The 10,731-nt window shown below is 47.3% G+C and overlaps 1 protein-coding gene across 1 annotated transcript; it reads left to right on the top strand.

The window, feature by feature from the left end:
* The first annotated feature begins 1,663 nt into the window (after positions 1-1,663).
* On the top strand, positions 1,664-2,259 carry LOC149972398 (heat shock cognate 70 kDa protein-like). Its single transcript, XM_090218639.1, has 2 exons — positions 1,664-1,895; positions 1,997-2,259. Exons 1-2 carry the CDS (start codon positions 1,692-1,694, stop codon positions 2,183-2,185), a joined length of 393 nt encoding a protein of 130 aa, XP_090074765.1. The 5' UTR covers positions 1,664-1,691; the 3' UTR covers positions 2,186-2,259.
* The last annotated feature ends 8,472 nt before the right edge of the window (positions 2,260-10,731 follow it).

Genomic DNA, 10,731 nt, shown 5'->3' with positions numbered 1-10,731 from the left:
AGTTCTTTCCGCAGGGTAGCCTAGTGGTTAGAGCGTTGGACTAGTAACCGGAAGGTTGCGAGTTCAAACCCCCGAGCTGACAAGGTACAAATCTGTCGTTCTGCCCCTGAACAGTCGTTCTGCCCCTGAATAAGAATTTGTTCTTAACTGACTTGCCTGGTTAAATAAAGGTAAAATAAAAAAAATTTAAAAAAAAGATTCTCGATTGGATTCAGGTCTGGACTTTGACTTGGCCATTCTAACACCTGGATATGTTTATTTTTGAACCATTCCATTGTAGATTTTGTTTTATGTTTTGGATCATTGTCTTGTTGGAAGACAAATCTCCGTCCCAGTCTCAGGTCTTTTGCAGACTCCATCAGGTTTTCTTCCAGAATGGTCCTGTATTTGGCTCCATCCATCTTCCCATCAATTTTAACCATCTTTCCTGTCCCTGCTGAAGAAAAGCAGGCCCAAACCATGACGCTGCCACCACCATGTTTGACAGTGGGGATAGGGTGTTCAGCTGTGTTGCTTTTACGCCAAACATAACGTTTTGCATTGTTGCCAAAAAGTTCAATTTTGGTTTCATCTGAACAGAGCACCTTCTTCCACATGTTTGGTGTGTCTCCCAGGTGGCTTGTGGCAAACTTTAAACAACACTTTTTATGGATATCTTTAAGAAATGGCTTTCTTCTTGCCACTCTTCCATAAAGGCCAGATTTGTGCAATATACGACTGATTGTTGTCCTATGGACAGAGTCTCCCACCTCAGCTGTAGATCTCTGCAGTTCATCCAGAGTGATCATGGGCCTCTTGGCTGCATCTGTGATCAGTCTTCTCCTTGTATGAGCTGAAAGTTTAGAGGGACGGCCAGGTCTTGGTAGATTTGCAGTGGTCTGATACTGCTTCCATTTCAATATTATCGCTTGCACAGTGCTCCTTGGGATGTTTAAAGCTTGGGAAATCTTTTTGTATCCAAATCTGGCTTTAAACTTCTTCACAACAGTATCTCGGACCTGCCTGGTGTGTTCCTTGTTCTTCATGATGCTCTCTGCGCTTTTAACGGACCTCTGAGACTATCACAGTGCAGGTGCATTTATACGGAGACTTGATTACACACAGGTGGATTGTATTTATCATCATCAGTCATTTAGGTCAACATTGGATCATTCAGAGATCCTCACTGAACTTCTGGAGAGAGTTTGCTGCACTGAAAGTAAAGGGGCTGAATAAATTTGTACGCCCAATTTTTCAGTTTTTGATTTGTTAAAAAAGTTTGAAATATCCAATAAATGTTGTTCCACTTCATGATTGTGTCCCACTTGTTGTTGATTCTTCACAAAAAAATACAGTTTTATATCTTTATGTTTGAAGCCTGAAATGTGGCAAAAGGTCGCAAAGTTCAAGGGGTCCGAATACTTTCGCAAGGCACTGTATGTCCAAACATGGATGATCCAATCTCAGATTGCGTTTTTAGTCTATAGTCTGGGATCTGGGAATCTGTTCATGTTCATTTCAATTTATTGATATTTACCCTTTGAATCTTGAACATCTGAATCTCCGAATGTAGCTTTAAATACTATGCCATTGTAAAGTATGCACAGCATTTTAAATAGGGATGTCCTCTCCAACAATGCTTTAACAAATCCTCCATCTCATTGTCTGTCCCTCTCTCCATAGGTCACCTGAGTAAGGAGGACATAGAGCGCATGGTCCAGGAGGCTGAGCAGTACAAAGCTGCGAACGATGTCCAGAGGGACAAGGTGGCGTCCAAAAATGGCCTGGAGTCGTACACCTTTAACATGAAGTCCACCGTGGAGGACGAGAAGCTCAAGGGAAAGCTCAGCAACGAGGACAAACAGAAGATCATGGACAAGTGCAACGAGGTCATCAGCTGGCTGGATAAGAACCAGGTACAGTACTGGCCCTGGGCCTTTCAACCAGAATGGAGTGGGTTAACATTCATATTTAAAATCAATTATAGCGTCCCTCATTGTAATCTCTCTCCTTGTAGTCTGCAGAGAAGGAGGAGTTTGAGCACCACCAGAAGGAGCTGGAGAAAGTGTGTAACCCAATCATCACCAAGCTGTACCAGGGTGCAGGGGGCATGCCCGGGGGGATGCCAGGAGGGATGCCAGGGGCTGGTGGTGCCACACCCGGAGGAGGCGGATCCTCTGAACCAACCATTGAGGAAGTCGACTAAACCATACAGAGCATACTTTTACTCCTGATTGGATATGGCTAAATAGTGGTCCACATTCTATAGCTTGGAATGGTCTGAACCACATATGTCAGAGTCAAGGCCCGCGGGCCACATCCGGCCCGCAAGAAGGTTTTTTACGGCCCCTGGGATGATCTTGATTTATTATTAGAACCGGCCCGCAGCAAGCCGGCAGCCCGCAGATCTTTTACACGCACCAATACTACATTTCCCACAATGCAAAGGTGACGCACCGAGCAGTAGGCTGCTTCATTTCAATATTTATTGGCACAGCAGTCGTCAGCATCACAGTAAAATTAACTTTCAGATACCCATCAAAAATGGCAAAACGGAAGGTGGATACTGAGAACCGGGGGTTTCAAACAAGGTGGGAGTCGGAGTATATGTTCACGAAGGTAGCTGGAAAACCTGTGTGTCTTCTGTGTGGAGAAAGTGTGGCGGTACTGAAAGAGTATAATCTGAGACGACATTATGAAACGAAACACGCGGACAAAAACAAGAATATGGACATGGAACAAAGGCTACAAAAGGCAGAGGAATTAAAACGAGGCCTCAAATCTCGACAGGCTCTGTTCAAAAAAGCCAAATCACAAGGCCAGGCTGCTGTCAAGGCCAGTTTTATTTTGGCAGAAGAGATCGCTAAATCAGCCCGGCCATTTACGGAGGGGGATTTCATCAAAAACTGCATGATTAAAGTTTGTGACGAAGTTTGCCCAGAAAAAAGGCAACTCTTTTTAAATGTGAGTCTGAGCAGAAACACCATTGCCGAGAGAGTAGACCAGTTGTCCATCAATCTAAAAGAGCAGCTTGTGAAAAAGGGAAAAGATTTTATTGCATATTCCTTGGCTGTGGATGAGAGCACCGACATTTCTGACATTGCCCAGTTGTCAATTTTCATCCGCGGAGTGGACTCCAACCTAAGCGTGACAGAGGAGTTTTTGGCTTTACGTCCTATGCATGGCACAACTACGGGGCATGATTTGTATGAAGAGGTGTCAAGATGTGTAAATGAGATGGAGCTGCCTTGGGAAAAACTCGTGGGTTTGACAACCGACGGAGCACCTGCGATGTGTGGACACAGGAGCGGACTGGTGGCGAAGATACGGGAAAAGATGCAAGAGGAAAACGCGACAGGTGAGCTGACAGCTTATCATTGTATCATACACCAGGAAGCGTTGTGCGGTAAAGCCTTGAAAATGGAGCATGTAATGAGCATCATCACGCGCACAGTTAACTTTATCAGAGCCAAAGGTTTGAATCACCGCCAGTTCAAGGCATTTCTGACGGAGTTAGAAACGGAGCATGGTGATTTGCCTTATCACACAGAGGTGCGATGGCTAAGCCAGGGAAAGGTGCTTCAAAGATGTTTCGAGCTTCGTGAGGAGATTTGTCTGTTCTTGGACAGCAAAGGGAAAGACACAACACAACTCCGAGACGAAATGTTTCTGTGTGAAATGGCTTTTCTGTGTGACATTACGAGTCATCTGAATGCAATAAACTTGCAGCTGCAGGGTCGGGATCGTGTCATCTCTGATATGTACAGTACAGTGAAGGCATTTAAAACCAAACTGACTCTGTGGGAGACGCAGATGCGGAAAGAAAATTTGAGCCACTTTCCCAGCTGCCAGACCATGAAAGAGAAGCTCTCTACCAGTGCGTTCCCGAGCACACAGTTGGCTGATAAAATAGGTATGCTTGCCGCTGACTTTCGACGCCGATTTGCTGACTTTGAAGCACAAAAAAGCAGGTTGGAACTGCTCGGTAACCCATTTGCTGTTGACGTGGAAAGCTCACCACCAAACCTCCAAATGGAGTTGATTGACCTCCAATGCAATGATGCACTGAGGGCAAAATATGCGGCAGTGGGTGCTGCGGAGTTCGCCCGTTTCCTCCCCGGCACAATGCCCCAGCTGCGCATCCAGGCTGCTCAAACGTTGTCTATGTTTGGCAGCACATACCTGTGTGAACAACTGTTTTCTTTGATGAACCTGAACAAAACATCACACAGAAGTCGACTTACTGCTGAACACCTCCACTCAATTCTGAGGATTTCTTCAGCTCAGAGCCTTACCCCGAACATTGATGAACTTGTGGAAAAGATGGGACACCACCAAGTATCACCCTCAACCTCAAACAAGTGAACATTACTGTGCAATCACATATTTAGAGTTTTTACTCAGTTCAAGTTTAAAAGTTAAAATTTAATATTTGTTTTCACTGCATGTTACTTCTCCTTAAACAAAGTGTTGTTTTTGATTAATAGATTTTTGCACTTTATTTTTTTGTATTTCAATCCAATTATATTTTAAAAATATTTCAGTTGAGTGGATGATAGAAAATTGCTATTATTGTTTTTTCTTTGAAGTAAATTTAGCCCACTTTTGCTAAAATAGAAAATATAGTGTCATGTACTGTCATGTTGTCTTGTCTCTGTCCTTTCCCTTCACCCTGTCTCCCTCTGCTGGTCGTGTTAGGTTACCTTTTCTCCCCCGCTTTCCCCCAGCTGTCCCTTGTCTCCTCTAACTACCCATTCACCCCGTTCCCCACCTGTTCCCTTTTTTCCCTCTGATTAGGTCCCAATATCTCTCTCTGTTTCTGCTCCTGTCCTTGTCGGATTCTTGTTTGTTTGTGTCATTCATGCCTGAACCAGACTGTCGTCATGTTTGCTGTAACCTTGTCCTGTCCTGTCGGAATCTGCCGGTCCATCTGAGCCTACCTATGTTTGGTAATTAAAGAAGCTCTGTTTAAGTTGATTCGCTTTTGGGTCCTCATTCACGCACCGTAACAGAAGAATCCGACCAAGAATGGACCCAGCGACTTCGGATCCTCTCCACTCAGCCGTCGAGATCCAGGGGGCGATGCTAGGCAGACACAAGCAGGAATTGTCTGCTGCTCGACATGCCGTTGAGACCCTGGCCACCCAAGTCTCCAACCTCACAGAACAGGTTCACCATCTCCGCCTCGATCCACCGGCCACTTCCAGGGCTTTCGAATCTCCGGAGCCCAGAATCAATAACCCGCCGTGTTACTCTGGGGAGCCCACTGAATGCCGCTCGTTCCTCACCCAGTGTGATATTGTGTTTTCTCTCCAGCCCAACACTTACTCCAGGAGCACTGCTCGTGTCGCCTACGTCATATCTCTCCTTATTGGACGGGCTCGTGAGTGGGGCACGGCAATCTGGGAGGCAAGGGCTGAGTGTACTAACCAGTATCAAGACTTTAAGGAGGAGATGATACGGGTTTTTGATCGATCTGTTTTTGGGGAGGAGGCTTCCAGGGCCCTGTCTTCCCTATGTCAAGGCAATCGATCCATAACAGACTACTCTATTGAGTTTCGCACTCTTGCTGTCTCCAGTGGCTGGAACGAGCCGGCCTTGCTCGCTCGTCTTCTGGAGGGTTTCCGCGCAGAGGTAAAGGATGAGATTCTCTCCCGGGAGGTTCCTTCCAGCGTGGATTCCTTGATTGAACTCGCTATTCGCATTGAGCGACGGGTTGATCTTCGTCACCGAGCTCGTGGAAAGGAGCTCGCGCTCTCCGTCGCCTCCCTCTCCGCATCACTACCATCTTCCTCTGCCGGCTCGGGTGCTGAGCCCATGCAGCTGGGAGGTATCCGCATCTCGACTGAGGAGAGGGAACGGAGAATCACCAACCGCCTCTGTCTCTATTGCGGTTCCGCTGGTCATTTTGTCACTTCATGTCCAGTAAAAGGCCAGAGCTCGTCAGTAAGCGGAGGGCTACTGGTGAGCGCTACTACTCCTGTCTCTCCTTCAAGATCCTGCACTACCTTGTCGGTCCATCTACGCTGGACCGGTTCGTCAGCTTCCTGCAGTGCCTTAATAGACTCTGGGGCGGAGGGCTGTTTTATGGACGAGACCTGGGCTCGGGAACATGACATTCCTCTCAGACAGTTAAAGGAGCCCACGGCCTTGTTCGCCCTGGATGGTAGTCCTCTCCCCAGGATTCAGCGTGAGACGCTACCTTTAACCCTCACTGTTTCTGGTAATCATAGTGAAACCATTTCTTTTTTAATTTTTCGTTCACCTTTTACACCTGTTGTTTTGGGCCATCCCTGGCTAGTTTGTCATAATCCTTCCATTAATTGGTCTAGTAATTCTATCCTCTCCTGGAACGTCTCTTGTCATGTGAAATGTTTAATGTCTGCTATCCCTCCTGTTTCCTCTGTCTCTTCTTCACAGGAGGAGCCTGGTGATTTGACAGGGGTGCCGGAGGAATATCACGATCTGCGCACGGTGTTCAGTCGGTCCAGGGCCACCTCTCTTCCTCCACACCGGTCGTATGATTGTAGTATTGATCTCCTTCCGGGAACCACCCCCCCCCGGGGTAGACTATACTCTCTGTCGGCTCCCGAACGTAAGGCTCTCGAAGATTATTTGTCTGTAGCTCTTGACGCCGGTACCATAGTCCCCTCCTCCTCTCCCGCCGGAGCGGGGTTTTTTTTTGTCAAGAAGAAGGACGGGTCTCTGCGCCCCTGCATAGATTATCGAGGGCTGAATGACATAACAGTGAAGAATCGTTATCCGCTTCCTCTTATGTCTTCAGCCTTCGAGATCCTGCAGGGAGCCAGGTTTTTCACTAAGTTGGACCTTCGTAACGCTTACCATCTCGTGCGCATCAGGGAGGGGGACGAGTGGAAGACGGCGTTTAACACTCCGTTAGGGCACTTTGAATACCGGGTTCTTCCTTTCGGCCTCGCTAACGCTCCAGCTGTCTTTCAGGCATTAGTCAATGATGTCCTGAGAGACATGCTGAACATCTTTGTTTTCGTTTACCTTGACGATATCCTGATTTTTTCACCGTCACTCCAGATTCATGTTCAGCACGTTCGACGTGTCCTCCAGCGCCTTTTAGAGAATTGTCTTTTTGTGAAGGCTGAGAAGTGCACTTTTCATGCCTCCTCCGTCACATTTCTCGGTTCTGTTATTTCCGCTGAAGGCATTAAGATGGATCCCGCTAAGGTCCAAGCTGTCATTGATTGGCCCGTCCCTAAGTCACGCGTCGAGCTGCAGCGCTTTCTCGGCTTCGCGAACTTCTATCGTCGTTTCATCCGTAATTTCGGTCAGGTGGCAGCTCCTCTCACAGCCCTTACTTCTGTCAAGACGTGCTTTAAGTGGTCCGTTTCCGCCCAGGGAGCTTTTGATCTCCTCAAGAATCGTTTTACATCCGCTCCTATCCTTGTTACACCTGACGTCTCTAGACAGTTCGTTGTCGAGGTTGACGCGTCAGAGGTGGGAGTGGGAGCCATCCTTTCTCAGCGCTCCCTCTCTGACGACAAGGTCCACCCATGCGCGTATTTTTCTCATCGCCTGTCGCCGTCGGAACGTAACTATGATGTGGGTAACCGCGAACTGCTCGCCATCCGGTTAGCCCTAGGCGAATGGCGACAGTGGTTGGAGGGGGCGACCGTTCCTTTTGTCGTTTGGACTGACCATAGGAACCTTGAGTACATCCGTTCTGCCAAACGACTTAATGCGCGTCAGGCGCGTTGGGCGCTGTTTTTCGCTCGTTTCGAGTTCGTGATTTCTTATCGTCCGGGCTCTAAGAACACCAAGCCTGATGCTTTGTCTCGTCTCTTCAGTTCTTCAGTAGCCTCCACTGACCCCGAGGGGATTCTCCCTGAGGGGCGTGTTGTCGGGTTGACTGTCTGGGGAATTGAGAGGCAGGTAAAGCAAGCACTCACTCAAACTCCGTCGCCGCGCGCTTGTCCTAGGAACCTTCTTTTCGTTCCCGTTCCTACTCGTCTGGCCGTTCTTCAGTGGGCTCACTCTGCCAAGTTAGCCGGCCACCCTGGCGTTCGGGGTACGCTTGCTTCCATTCGCCAGCGTTTCTGGTGGCCCACCCGGGAGCATGACACGCGTCGTTTCGTGGCTGCTTGTTCGGTCTGCGCGCAGACTAAGTCCGGTAACTCTCCTCCTGCCGGCCGTCTCAGGCCGCTTCCTATTCCCTCTCGACCGTGGTCTCACATCGCCTTAGATTTTGTCACCGGACTGCCTTCGTCAGCGGGGAAGACTGTTATTCTTACGGTTGTCGATAGGTTCTCTAAGGCGGCTCATTTCATTCCCCTTGCTAAGCTTCCTTCTGCTAAAGAGACGGCACAAATCATCATCGAGAATGTTTTCAGAATTCATGGCCTTCCGTCAGACGTCGTTTCGGACAGAGGTCCGCAATTCACGTCTCAATTTTGGAGGGAGTTTTGCCGTTTGATTGGGGCTTCCGTCAGTCTCTCTTCCGGCTTTCACCCCCAGTCTAACGGTCAAGCAGAACGGGCCAATCAGACTATTGGTCGCATCTTACGCAGTCTTTCTTTTCGCAACCCTGCGTCTTGGTCAGAACAGCTCCCCTGGGCAGAATACGCCCACAACTCGCTTCCTTCGTCTGCGACCGGGCTATCTCCTTTTCAGAGTAGCCTCGGGTACCAGCCTCCGTTGTTCTCATCTCAGTTCGCCGAGTCCAGCGTCCCCTCCGCTCAGGCTTTTGTCCAACGTTGCGAGCGCACCTGGAAGAGGGTCAGGTCTGCACTTTGCCGTTATAGGGCGCAGACTGTGAGAGCTGCTAATAAGCGTAGAACTAAGAGCCCTAGATATTGTCGCGGTCAGAGAGTTTGGCTCTCCACTCAGAACCTTCCCCTTAAGACGGCTTCTCGCAAGTTGACCCCGCGGTTCATTGGTCCATTCCGTATCTCTCAGGTCATTAATCCTGTCGCAGTGCGACTTCTTCTTCCGCGATATCTTCGTCGCGTCCACCCGGTCTTCCATGTCTCCTGTGTTAAGCCCGTTCTTCGCGCCCCCGCTCGTCTTCCCCCCCCCCCCCCCATCCTTGTCGAGGGCGCACCTATCTACAGGGTCCGTAAAATCTTGGACATGCGTCCTCGGGGCCGTGGTCATCAGTACCTAGTTGACTGGGAGGGGTACGGTCCTGAGGAGAGGAGTTGGGTTCCCTCTCGGGACGTGCTGGACCGTGCGCTGATTGATGATTTCCTCCGTTGCCGCCAGGTTTCCTCCTCGAGTGCGCCAGGAGGCGCTCGGTGAGTGGGGGGGTACTGTCATGTACTGTCATGTTGTCTTGTCTCTGTCCTTTCCCTTCACCCTGTCTCCCTCTGCTGGTCGTGTTAGGTTACCTTTTCTCCCCCGCTTTCCCCCAGCTGTCCCTTGTCTCCTCTAACTACCCATTCACCCCGTTCCCCACCTGTTCCCTTTTTTCCCTCTGATTAGGTCCCAATATCTCTCTCTGTTTCTGCTCCTGTCCTTGTCGGATTCTTGTTTGTTTGTGTCATTCATGCCTGAACCAGACTGTCGTCATGTTTGCTGTAACCTTGTCCTGTCCTGTCGGAATCTGCCGGTCCATCTGAGCCTACCTATGTTTGGTAATTAAAGAAGCTCTGTTTAAGTTGATTCGCTTTTGGGTCCTCATTCACGCACCGTAACATATAGTCTACTGATGGTGCCTTGAATACCGGTTTCTTTCATTTAATGTTCATGTTATGGGGATATTTATATAAAGGAAATTTGTCTTTTGTGTCTGTTGAAAATTAAAGATTACTGACAGAGCCATAAGAAAATATTGCTTTATTTATCTGATCATATTGTAATATATTTGTTAGGTTTTCAGTAGGTTCAATTAGGTTCACTAGACTATATGCGTCATTTAAAAATTTTTCAATGAACATTCGAACAGTCCGGCCCTCGTCTTGTAGCTGATTTTTTTATTTGGCCCTCCGTCCATTTGACTTTGACACCCCTCTGAACCTTTATTTTCACAATCTGCATAGACTACTTATGTTTGTTTTGGTCATTCATCTTTTTATGCTGAAAGCAACCAATGAATTGAATCTTTGTCATGGGCACTGTTCTACCTATTGTTAAACATGTTCAGTTTAACCAGTTAATGGTTACTATACAGAGCATGTTTTTCACAAGTAGAATTCTGACTGCAAAATGTTTTTGCCTTTGTACTGCACTGTTGGCTAAAGATAACTATTAAAAAAAGAATCTCTTGAATTCACACTCTTCCAGATCCTCCTTTAATTTTGACACCTATGACAGTCTTGATGACCATCAGGGTTTATCGTTTAGATGTTAAAGCTGTGCTATGCAGAAATCACTTGCCATTTCCTGGTTGCTAAAATTATAGTAGTTTGCCTAATTTCAGTTGTGACAAAAAAAAAACACATATAGTGTGTAGAGAGAATCATTGTACCATTTAAACCACTGAAATATATTTCCATAATGAAAAATATTGTATATTCAGCTGTCTGAAGCTGCTGTACAAAACTGAAACTTAAGAAAGGAAATCATAGAAATGGTGCAAATAAAAACATATTTACCACTTAGATTTGGATTAATCAGAATGACTGATCTATTACTCACATTCTTATGAATTTGTCGGGTCACCCAAAAAGTTACAATGCAGCTTTAAAGAAATGTTCTAACTTATACCTGAACATAATCTTAACTGTGGTTTATATTCTTATCAGACCGATGAATACCACTCAATGGAAAGAGGAAACACAA

This window comes from Oncorhynchus mykiss, chromosome 24 (genome assembly GCF_057628025.1).
Source record: "Oncorhynchus mykiss isolate SJ-2025 chromosome 24, ASM5762802v1, whole genome shotgun sequence".
NCBI lineage: Eukaryota > Metazoa > Chordata > Actinopteri > Salmoniformes > Salmonidae > Oncorhynchus > Oncorhynchus mykiss.
This window is presented reverse-complemented; position numbering and strand designations above follow the sequence as displayed.